The 12,859-nt window shown below is 36.6% G+C and overlaps 1 protein-coding gene across 1 annotated transcript in view; it reads left to right on the top strand.

Moving 5' to 3' along the window:
- Positions 1 to 10,875, top strand: part of LOC131164000 (shaggy-related protein kinase kappa) — a 66,681-nt gene extending 55,806 nt beyond the window's left edge. Inside the window, exon 13 of the mRNA XM_058120878.1 lies at positions 10,446 to 10,875. Coding sequence (XP_057976861.1) covers positions 10,446 to 10,534 — 89 coding nt within the window. The 3' untranslated portion in view covers positions 10,535 to 10,875. The remainder of the gene's footprint in view (positions 1 to 10,445) is intronic.
- The last annotated feature ends 1,984 nt before the right edge of the window (positions 10,876 to 12,859 follow it).

Here is a 12,859-nt window from a genome sequence, read left to right as displayed (position 1 = left end):
TATCTCTCCAAGAGCTAATAGGTCCTCTACACCTTGTTGGGATTCTATTCATTATTGGCGGACGTTGCCTATTTCCTCTTCAGATAACTATCTAAAAAATTGTCTAACCGTTGGGCTACTATGAGGATCGAGGGGAGTACACAAACCCCTTGTCTTCGCAGCTCATTCTTTGGTCATGTCTTGAGTCCTTGGAGGAAATGGAATAATCCATCAAATTCAACCATATCTTTGATGCCCAATATTAGGGCCTGGAACTCCCGTACATAACGCCTTATCAAGCCTGTTTTTTGTAAGTCATACTCCTTGTAACATGCCATGTGCTCCACATTCTCCGAATAAGACTGTGCCTTCAAAGCTTGATTAGTCCCTCCCAAGTATTGATGGCACACCGATTGTATTGCATGTCTTTACATTTGGTTCCCCACCACAACTTAGCGTTGTTGGAAAGGTATACTGTTGCAATGTTAACTCGGTCCTCTTCTAGTTTGATCCGTGAGCACTTAAAGTTGTGTTCTAGGTCAAAGATGAAATTGTCCAATTCCTTTGCATGTCAAGCATCCCTATAACATTTAGGTTTTGTCACCTTAATTCGAGACCCTTCAATAGCATCGATTATCGGTCTTCGGAACATTTGTGCCACCGCATTCACCTTGGCACTCATATTTTGCAAGTTGTTCTGAAACTGGTCCATTATGTTTTGGAACTTCCCCATTTCTTTCAATTCTTCTTTCAAGACACTAATGAACTCTTTGACATTTTTGAAAGCAAATAAAAATTGTTAGTTAACTCCCATAGGGAGGCCTCAAGCTCTATTGGCTCTCCCACTTGGGATGTAAGGGATGACAATATGCCCTCAATGTGTTTCAACCTATTCTCAAAGGCTTCCAACTACTCAATATTCCTTTGGAAGGCCTCAAGCTCTATTGGCCTTTTCTCTAGGGGTTTTATGTGTGGAATGAATTTCTCTAGTTCCACAATTCTTTCCTCAAGCTCAGATACACTATAGAGGTTTCCTCTAGTGTTTTCTCCAGCGAGCTCGATCTCTATTGGTACACTTTTCTCTTTTAACAATTCCGTCACAAACCTTTGGGGTTCAATGAACTTCGTCTTCAAGGTTTCAAGTTTTGTCACTCTTGCCTTAGGTGCTTCAATGCATTGTCTTTCCAGATTTTGAGGTTTTCATGTTACCACTCATGGTGCCTGCACATTGTGCTCTAATACCGACTATCATGGATCCTCAAATAATACTCAGTTAAGGGTCGTGGAGCACTCGTTGAGAGCTCTCCCTCAACTGAGTTAGCTGATGATTATACGTTCAAGCCTTCAGACACTAAAATCAGATAAGTCTTAATAACCATGAAAGTACCAATACAAACAACAACCGATCACATAGGCAAGAGACATTCATACAAAAGATAGTTATAGATTAATAAGGTACATCACAGTTCAAGACAACGAAACACAATGATGAAAAGGACTACTTGTTTTATTCAATTAAGGGAACAATCATATAAGTAGTAACACAAGTAATTTGATATCCATTATAAATCCTTGGAGAATACATGTCAAGCAAACACCCCCCCCCCCCCCTTTAAAAAAATTGAGCTCAATTAATTGTGAAGGGAATGGTTTAAAGTGGGGTTTTCGTAATTAGGGTTGGTTAATTTTATTTTGCTTTGTTTTTATTTTCTTTTTGGTTTTCTTTCTTTTCTTTTTCTATTTTTGTTTTTTCCGCTTCGAGGGTTTCTTGTCCTCTCCTAGATTGTAATTTTCTCTGTTCTCTTTCTCATTGTATTTCTTTTGCCTTGAAGGAAAAAAAAAAAATTCACGGAACAAAGATTAAAAATAAAAATAAAAACTATAATATTAGTGTATTTTTTCCCTTTTGTTGATTTTTTTTTAATTGTAGCCCATATCAATGTGATAGTTGATTTTAGACAAAATAGTGAATGTTAACAATGTTGAGTGAGAAAAAATGTTACGAGTTTTGTAAGACGAATATCATAAATAGTGTAAATTCTTTGCCAAGTGATCTAGGTAGTATGTGATGATCAATGCTTTTCACTAAGCGGTTTAAACCCGTGTTTGGTCTCTCCATTTAACGGGTTTCTCCATTTCAAAAGCAAAAGTTAGATTCAAGGCATTTGGTAACTTAGGGTTCATTTGCCATCATTGTTGTTTTTTGTTTTTTGTTTTTTATTTTTTATTTTTTATTTTTTTGTACTGTGAAGAAATAAATTATAAAAACATAGTTGTTTACATTGCCAATTTTTTATTTCTGTTTTTGATTTTCAATTGTTTGCTGAAAAACTAAAAACCAAATTTTATAATTTTCAATTGTTTTGACAACCTATTATCAAAATATTTTTGTATTTAGAATTAATTTTTTTGGATTAAATAATTTATTTTGTACATAATTCTTATAATTAAAATAAAATGATCATATGAATTTAAAATAGAATTAAAATAAAAATGTCCATAAATGTTAAATTTTTTTTAAAAATAATAAATGTCATTTACAAAATATTTTTACTATTCAATTGTCAATGCACAATAAGATTGTTCTTGTAAACAAAACTTTGAATTATAATAATTAAGCAAAAATAATTATAATATTTTTTTATTTTTACTATAATATTTTTAGTTTGTATATTTTGTGCATTTATTATTTTAATTATTATTTTATTCAAGGACTAAGTTTCTAATTTTGTTTTAGTTTTATAAATATTAACCAAACAAGTTGTTGATTTGGTTTTTGTTTTTCACATCTGGTTTTCATTTTCATAATTTTTGACACTAATACCAAACAGCCCCTTAGATTTTGAACTTCTAAAAACCTATCCTTAAGCTTTCTTGGGTTTTTGAAGTCAAGAATTTGAAATTCATAAAAGCAAAAAGCCAGCTCGTTTCATTTTTTATTGTTCAAAACACTTCAGCAACGTTAGTAATTTGCCAGTGTCCATTTTCTATGTTGAGCTTTTCCTCTATTTCTTTTTTTTTTCCTCCCCAAAAGATGTTTCCAGTGTGCACAAATCTTCAATGCATTCATGATGTTGCAGGTGGAAGTCTAGTAATTTGCTTGAACTACAAAATCCAAACTTGCATATATTTGAACTACGAACTGAAAAGACAGGGTAATTGAATAAAAACTAAGAATGCCCACCCTGGGGGTGGTGTGGGGGATAAAAATCTGCAAAGCCTGTAGCTAAACCAGAGAGGATAGACTTGGTATTCCCATGGTCTTAAATTTCTGCAAAATTGTCGAGATTTCCATCAAAATTTCCATTTTCCACCACCCTCAAAATCAAAATGGCAGTAGTTTTAGAAAATTTCTGTTTGAAATTTCCATGAATCACCTGAAATTTCAATAAAATTTGTCAAAATGTTAGCTATAGAATAAAAATTTTCTTGTTCAAATTCGAAATTCAAAACCTAAATTGAAATATCCCTATTAATTTATTTATTTATTTTTTAAAATTAAGCCAAAGATTGTTACTAGAAGGATATGAACAGCTTTCAGATTTTTGAAATTATATGAAAAATTTAACTTCGATATTAAATAATATTGTACTTGATTTATGAATTTAATTTATATTAATTGAATATGTGTAATATGTTTATATTATAGCTATTGCACCTTATACATCACATACCTATCTTTGATGTATTTTATTTATAATATTTTAGTTCTAAATATTCCATTATTACATCAGTGGTCTCTAAAGTTTCATGAAATTTAGTTCTAAATTTCATGTGTTAATGCAAATTTCATTTTTTTCAAAGTTAAAATCAAAATTGACATTGAAGTCGAAATTTTAGTTGAAATCGAAATTAAAATCGTGAGTACTCCAAAGGTCCAAAGAAGCAAAAAATAAATCAGAATGCAAGCTGTACAATAGATAACTACCATCAAGAGTGCTTCTGGTTCACTCTACAAATGCTCCACACAAGTTGCTAGGTGTCACCCAACTTGGATCCGTGATGCTAGGCACTAAAAATTCTCAACCCTTCTCTAATGTCCCTGAAAATCCAGCCCTCTGGTGAAGCTGTCACTGACCTTGTCATGACCCACTGAACTCCCAGAGTCTCAGCATGGAATGCAGAAAGCATCAAAGTTCCGTGCCGCCCAGCAATGGAGTAACACATGATACGCATCTTCCAGAACTTCCTTAGAAATAAAAAGGAGCAATTAACATAAAGTGGCGTACACTTTCTTAAATTATTCCTGGAAAGGTCAAGCTTCCATGCAGCAGTCCACACAGAAAAAGCAACCTTGGAGCCCTAGCCCCAAGATCTCCAGAAAGTCCAAGGAAATCTTTGGCACCAGGGATGGCTTATAGTATGGCTTGAAAGTGAATTTACATTTAGTAACCACCAAATTCATCCTATCCTCCTGTTTTCTGACCACACTCTTGTTATGCTTATAGGACGTTTATGATGCACCTGAGAGGCCTACCAACAGAGAATCAATTTATGCAATCATTCCTTTATGTTGGCAGTATCTACAATATATTAAAATATTTTTTGAAAATTATACCAAGTGAATTGCATGTATTTTAGCTGTCCTATTTCTAGGTATACAATTGCTGCCTTTGAGCTAGAACAAATTATTAGAAAAGTAAAAGCATAAACAAGATGCATGCTCAAGTTAAATCCAAACAAAGACAAAAGAAAGGAAAGCTAGCTTTTAAGCCCCTAAACAAGAACTTAGCTTATAGTTATCATCATATATTCAAATATTTCTCACCTTCCAGATGGTCCACCCAATACTAAGCTGCAAAAAAATCTACATGAATGTCTTTCTGGTTTTGTGCTTTGGCATACTGCCATATTTTTAGTACTCATGAAATTTTCTTTAGCTTTCTCTAGCCATAATGATTTTCTCGAGCACTAAAAGTTGACAACCTGGTATTTGTTGGCACAGCATTGGGCTATGGCTCTACAGAGAGCATGTGTTGGGAGTTCACATCTTCCTTTTGAACAATTTATCCTTCTAGAATGACAAACTGGGACTTTCAGATCTTCTGGGGCATATGTAACTTGCAACCCACTAAAAAAGGTCATTTTGAAGAAGTCTTAGTTGCTCCTTCACTGCCATAGGAGCTTGTTTATGGGGCCTAATTAGCGAAGTTAGTTTGAATCCATGGCAATGCCCCTGATGCTTAGAAATGAGACTGCAAGCTTACCATTACCTACCTTGTTCTGGCCACTGCAGTCAGGAATGCTCTTTGAAATAATAAATATTTAATGCAGCTGTCCTTGGAATGTGTTTGTCTGCCAAGATGGCCTCCCAATATATGGGAAAACTGTTGAATTATTAACATGGTGATTAAGCCCGAAATTTTTTTACATGCTGGCTATGTCCTTGCTTGAACTAATTACTTTAATGCATCAACAAGAGTACAAATCAAAATTTTTTGTTTGGGTACAAAGCAGAGTAGGATTGGTGAATATTTATCTCATTTTATAGGAGCAGTGCTTGAATGATAATTTCTTCATCTCCTCCGCCTCACTGGTGTTCTTGATTCTTGCCTAAATTATTACTCCATTAATATGCATGGCCTTGGATGAAAAAACCCATTTATATGCACAAATGGGTTTTGTTAATGGTTATTTAGTCTTTTAGCATTATTATTATGTGTTAAGAGTTTTGTTAGTAATAAGTGTGAGTTAGCAAGGTATTATTGTCATTCCTATTGTACTTACATATGTTGTAAATAGAGGGAGAGACCTATCATTGAGTTTAGGTCTTCCATTTTACCCAATTACTCAACATGGTATTAGAGCGTGATCCAAACTAAACCCTACTCTCCTCAACTATCGCCAGAAAATACCATTCCCACGGCTGTCCTTCCTAGATTCACCTCCATCCCATATTATTTCACAAAACCAACCATACACCCATAAACAGACCACCACGACGACTCACCCCACAAAACCACATCGCCGGAGGAGCCCCTACGTGCCGACCAAATACCCACAGGGCTGACCCCACGTCCCGGCACGTGAATGATTTTCTGGCCACATTTTTCTTCCTTTTTTTTTCCCCTCTATTATGGAGCTGCTAGGTCAGTTTTTTGCTAAAAAATTCAACCATTTTCCACTATGCAGTAGCAGCATTCCATTAATGTTTGTTCAAGGCTCGTGATGGCTTCTTTGTGAGTTTTTTGGTGCCATGGCAGCATTCGTATGTTCAGTTGTGAGACTGTGGCAGTGTTATATCCGTCGGTGAGTTGTTCACCTCGTCTGTGGCAGTGCGGCACCCAGGGAATGGTTGTTTGATGCTTTGTGAAGCTGTTTATCAATTGTTATTGAGCTTAATGGGTATGAAATAGTGGGATTTGCTGTGTTTTTTTTTTTCTTTTTTCTTGTTTTATTATTTTTTATTCACTATTCTAATTCCTTCCATATACCAAAATATCAAGCTGTTGGGCATGTGTTTTTGCTCCAAGATCCAATCTTTGTTGTGGCAATGCACTCATGGTAATTTGTTAGTTGTTGTTTGGTGTTAGTAATGGTCATTGGCAACCTTCTTGGGGCAGTGGAAGTGCTCAAAAGCCTTTTTTTTTGTGCGAGGCTGTGGCAGTTTTACTTTCTTGGGGCGGCATTTGAGGCAATTATTCCAGTGCTGAGTGTTGCTTTCTTGGGGCTGCATGTGAGTTTCTTGGTGCTATGGCAGCCTTGTATTGATTTATTTATGGCTTGTTCATGGTGGGTCACCTTGTTCGTGGTTGTTCCAATTGTTCCAGCAATTAATCTTATGATCATTGGTCTGAGTTTGTGAATGTTGGATGGCGTTTGAAAATCCCAAAAGTATGATTCCTTCTCACTTTTTTGAGTGAACCGTGTACTATGACTATCAGAGGAGTATTCTAGGTTTCTACAGTAATTGTCTCAAGAAGAATCTTATCACATTGCTTCTTTTGCCCATACAGGTAATCCTACAGTCAGTATGTCATCTAGTATCCTTCCCACTAGTCCTTGGATTATCAATTCTGCTGCTACTGACCATATAACAGGTGCAACCAACTTCATTTATGATCTCCAATATCCTAAAAATCTCCCCCCCCCCCCCCCCCCCAGTTACCTTTGCTAGCGGGTCCACTATTGCTGTTAAGGGGATGGAAACAATATATCCTACTCCTTCTATCTCTCTTTCTTCCACTTTATACAGTCTTAAATTTCCTTTCAATCTTATGTCATTTAGTAAGCTTACAAAGTCACTGAATTGTTCTATCACATTCCTTCTTGATTCTATGGTTATTCAAGATCTGAAAACAAGAAAGAAAATTGGCATAGGACACGAGACTCATGGACTCCACTACTTTGAGTCGCCTTCTCCACCCATTGCCTGCACAGTCGCAGCTACACCACTTCAAATCCATTTTCGTCTTGGTCATCCGTCCTTGGACAAGTTGAAACAACTAGTTCCTACATTGAGTTCTGTGTCTAATCTTAAGTGTAAGTGTTGTCAATTGGGCGAGCATCATCGTGTTCCCTTTGCTCCCCGGGTTGACAAACAGGTGGTTAGTCCTTTCATGCTTGCCCATTCTGACATTTGGGGTCCTAGTTGTGTGACATCAAAGTTGGGATTTCGGTACTTTGTTACATTTGTTGATGATTACTCTAGGATGACTTGGTTATATTTAATGAAAGATCATTCCGAGTTGTTTGGTATTTCTTGTGCTTTTTGTTCCCAAATAAAGACTCAATTTGATATGCCAATCAGGATACTTCGTAGTGATAATGCCAAGTAGTACTTCAGTACCCAATTTAGTACTTATATGACTTATATGACTAACTCTAGTATGATTCATCAATCCTAGTCTGCCCACACTCCACAACAAAATGGAGTTGCAGAGCGGAAAAATAGACGTATTCTTGAAGTCACTCGTACCCTATTGTATCAAATGAATGTCCCCAAAGTCTTTTAGAGTGATGTTGTGCTCACAGCTTGCTCCATCAATAAAATTTCATCCTCTGTCCTTGGTGGCAAAATTCCATATTTAGTTATCTTTCCTAAGGCTCCTTTGTTCTCCCTTCCTCCTCATATATTTGGTTGTGTCCTTTGTCCATCAATTATCTCCAATCCTCATGTTGTCAAATGTATTTTTTTGGGCTAATCCCATGCTCAAAAAGGATATCAATGTTATAGCCCTACTTTACATCGATTCTTTATCTATGTTGATGTTACCTTTTTTGAGTCTACACCATACTACTCTGATTCCTTGAGTTCTAGACCCTTCCTCTGCCTTGCCTTCCAGATCCGAACCTAGTATTCGTGCCCAATCATCCTACATCTTCATCTAGTTTGAGTCCTTATCATCACTTGAATCATCCCAATTTGCAGTTATACACTTGGCGACTCAAGAGGGAAGTGCCTCCTCCAACTTCTATTGCCGTGCCTCTTGTTCACTTGTCGGATGATCTTATTTCTCATGATATTGATCCTCCAATAGCTGTTTGAAAAGGTAAATGCACTTGTACCCAACATCCGATCTCTAATTTTGTTTGTTATGATTTCTTGTCACCCTCTTATTACTGTTTCGTTAGTACTCTGTCTTCTGTTGCTCTTCCAAGGTATATTTATGAAGCTCTATCCTATCATGGGTGGAGAATGACAATGGTTGAAGAGATGTGTGCACTACATGATAATAACACTTGGGATTTGGTACCCCTTCCTTTTGATAACTTTGTGGTTGGTTGTCGCTGGGTGTACAATGTGAAAGTCAATCTTGATTGTTTTATGGCTTGTTTGAAGGCCTGCCTTGTTGCTAAGGGGTATGCTTAGGCGTATGGTTTGGATTATTCAGACACATTCTCCCTGGTTGCTAAACTTGCCTCATTATGTTTGTTCATTTTCTTTAGCCACCACTTGTCATTGGCCTCTACATCAGTTAGATGTGAAGAATGCTTTCCTACATGGTGATCTTCATGAGGTTTATATGAATCACCCCCTAGGTTTGTTGCTTAGGGAGAGTCAAGCTTAGTATGTCGGCTCAAGAATTCATTGTATGGATTAAAACAATCTCTAGATATGGGTGATTTGTTACCTAACCTAGGTTGGTACCAGAGACTTGTTAGAAAGTTGAATTATTTCACTGTCACTCGACGTCGCAACAAGTGTTGTGAGTCAGTTTCTCGATTCCCAGAGAACAAGTCATTAGGATGTAGTAATTTGCATTTTGAGATATCTCAAAGGTGCACCAAGGAGAGGTCTCTTATATCAAGATCAAGGTCTCACTCATATTTAGGGATATATAGATGCGGATTGGGCCGGATCACCATCCGATCGAAGATTCACGACCAGGTATTGTATCTTTGACGGTGGTAATTTAGTGTCTTGGAAAAGTAAGAAACAAATGTGGTTGGTAGGTCGAGTGTTGAGTCAAAGTATAGGGTTATGGCGTACACTACATGTGACCTTGTTTGGCTGAAAATCATGTTGAAAGAACTAGGTTTTCCACATTCTCAGCCTGTGGAGTTGATGTGTGATAATCGAGTTGCTATTCATATTGCCTCCACCCGTATCTTCCATGAGCGGACAAAGTTCATTGAAGTTGATTGCCACTTTATTCAAGAGAAACTTGTACAGAAGCTCATTACAACCACTCATGTGAAGTTTGCGTTTTAGCTTACTAATTTGTTCACTAAAGCCTTAGGAGGTGCTTGTGTGAAATTCATTTGTAACAAGTTAGGATCATGTGATATGTATGCTCCAGCTTGAGGGGGAGTGTTAATGGTTATTTAGTCTTTTAGCATTATTATTATTATGTGTTAGAGTTTTGTTAGTAATAAGTGTGAGTTAGTAAGGGTATTATGGTCATTCCTGTTGTACTTACATAAATTGTAAATAGAGAGGGACAGACCTATAATTGTGTTTAGGTCTTCCATTTTTCCCAATTACACAACAGGTTTTTTCATAGCAACAGATAAAATCTTTCGTCAAGTAAATTATATGTAGATCAAATCCTAACTCAGGAGCATTTAAACAATTTCTGTCCCTTGTAATCACACTATCATGTATCAAGTGCACGTTGGCTTGACCATGACTATGAGCAGAAAATTTATTGTGCTGGGCGCTGAAATGTGGATTTGCTATTCATGTCCTTGCGTGACCTGGTGCTTATATAATTCAGTGTGCATTTTGGTCCAAATTTTTGTTTAGTCGATTCAATCTTTTAACCTTCAGCCTCAGCTTTTGTGTTGATTTAGGAGTAGATCAGGGTCTTTGCATGTCTCTGCACGCAATGTATCTACATGCATATCATTGTATGAATTATCATATTAAAATCTTGTCTGTATTTTAACCGAATTATGATTATATACAAAATGGATTATATACTGCTTTGCGTTTAAATATGCATCGTTCTTCTCCCTTGAAATGGTTAGTGTAGCCATATCATGATTCATCTTTTTTCTTTTGTTCCTCTCCCTCTGTGCAGAGCTATCAGGCATCCCACCCGACATTGTCAATCGGCTTATTCCGGAGCATGCTCGAAAGCAGAACTTATTCATGGCTCTGCACCCCTAGTATACTCGCACTCAATCGATGGCAGTTTCCTGCTCCAGTTGGTCTCGTATCGGTCTGTAAAATTTCCATGCCCTCCGCATCTTCTTATTTTTTGCTTTGTGGGAGTGTCGCAAATGGAGTTTCCAGGATGAAATTGTGAGATCCGAGGCGTTAAGTTTGAATGCTAGTGAGGGTTTCTTTTGCGTGCGCGTGAGTGTGTGCCTGTGTTTATGAATGTTGCATCCAAAATGACCATTAAAGTATTATTATGTGCATATTAATCCACCACCCAACTTTTGGGGAATTCTAAGGCATAGTGGCAGAAATTAAGTACCCAAGATACAGTGTACTTTCCGTTCAAATGCATTCTCAGCCTTTAATGTTATTTTTACTACTGAAGATGGTGATGAAGCAGATATCTTTTGATGTAAAGCTAAATACTTATAATACAAATTTTCCTTATAATTAAGTCCTTAATTACTTGGTTGGTTAATCAAATTACTCAAAGCTGACTGAAAAAAAATTTGTTTGGTGTTTCTTTGGTTAATTCAGTGGCGGTTAATAAAACGAAGGTAGCTAAAACTTTTAACTAGAACTGAACCGAGCAGTACCTTCACTTTATAATAATTACATGATTGTGTGCTTGAAACATAATTTAAAAAAAAAAAAAAAATCTTATTGACCGACTTGGGTATGTGTTCTAAATTGTTCCATTAAGTATTATAATGCACTACAAGAAGAGGTTGCTAGGCGGTAATAGTAGAGGTTAGTGGAAAATTTTGAGTCTTTTTTTTTTTTTTTTTAAAGGTTTTGTAAGTGTAATCCTTAAAGTTCAAGAAGTTAAATTCATTGTCATTTCAATTTTATATTTATTTTTTGCGCCCTTTTTTATTTTGAGCTTTTTTTTGGGATGCATTTTTTATTTTTGCATGTTGAGTTTTGTTAGTCTTTTTGAGGAAGTGTTTTCGGAAATATTTAATTTAAAATGGAATAAACACAATTGTAGGGTAAGTGGGCTAATATTTAAGAAATAAACTCAAACGACTATTAAGAAGTCGGCTTTCATATTAAAAAAAATTCAAAAACCATGACTCCCCTTGTGGGGGAAGAGTTTAGTCATGTCAAGTCAAGTCAAGTTAGAATCTACTTTTTGAAAGACGGTTATGATATTGTAACAAAAAAAAAAAATTTCAAACGGTCAAATGATTCCCTCCCCCAAGCACCCCCCCCCCCCCCCAAACGGCGTGCCCCAGTTGTGATGTTATGTCAAAGAGGAAAAAAAAGCTTGTTTCTATTTTTTTTAAATCAATGGTTGGATTTATATCCTCCCCCCAGTTACCCTTATGCTCTCTTGTGTGCCCATTGACAGCCAATAGACTCTGGTCTTGTCAAAGCCAAAATCGACTTTTGAAAAGTCGGTTCTTATATTAAAAAAAAAAACAGTCAAGATTAAATCTTGACCTCGGTTACCTACTTGGCTACCACATGGCAGACCTTTGCTCCCCTAAGTGCGCCCCCCCTCCCCCCCCACCCGCGCCCATTGTTCTCCCTTCCTCTTCTGCTTTCCACCTCCTCTTCCTTCTTCCTTCTTCTTCTTCTTCCTTCTTCTTGTCTGTCCCCATTTTGCTCCTTCAACGAATCTCTTTCAAAGATTACTGAGCATGGATCAGTAAACGTTTTCATTGTAAGGAAGAAGGATCATTAGCATAAATATTTATTTTCAAGTGAAGTAATCGAAAAAAAAAAAAAAAAAAAAATCTACTCTTCTATACATTTGAAGTTGAAATTTTCTTTGCATTTGTGCTTACTATTGTAGTAGAATTGAGCAATTGGTGTTTGTGTTTTGATTTCTTGCATTGGTTTTATTGTGATATTGAGGTATTAATGGGGATCAGCAGGCTTTACCCCTTTCTTTCGTCGACATAGTGACACGTGGACGGCCTCCAGACAACCACTTTGGTTTGTAACTCTTTTATAGGTACACATGGAGTCAACTATAACAGAATGTCCCTGATCAACCATGTGGTGCGACCAAGCAATCAGAGGAGGCGACCAAGTCAAGCTAGAAGATTTTAGAGTGCCTGTACAACAAATTTTCTAGAATGCCTCGACCAGCGTGTGACCAGGAAGCTTTAGAAGTGTGACCAAGTCGACTAAACACAAAGAAACATTGAAGATTTTCCAAAATTCTTCAACCAGCATGCTACCAGGAAACCTTGGACGTGCGACCTGGTCGACAATGCCATCAATTGAAGATTTTTAATAATTTTGGTGCAAGAAGACCCCAGTTAATATGACAAAGCAAATTCGAGTTCAATACCCATGTGGGCCTCACACAGATTGGAC

Source organism: Malania oleifera, chromosome 9 (assembly GCF_029873635.1).
Source record: "Malania oleifera isolate guangnan ecotype guangnan chromosome 9, ASM2987363v1, whole genome shotgun sequence".
In the NCBI taxonomy this organism is placed as follows: Eukaryota; Viridiplantae; Streptophyta; class Magnoliopsida; order Santalales; family Ximeniaceae; genus Malania; species Malania oleifera.
The sequence above is the reverse complement of the archived record's forward strand: the minus strand, read 5'-3'. Positions and strand labels throughout refer to the sequence as shown.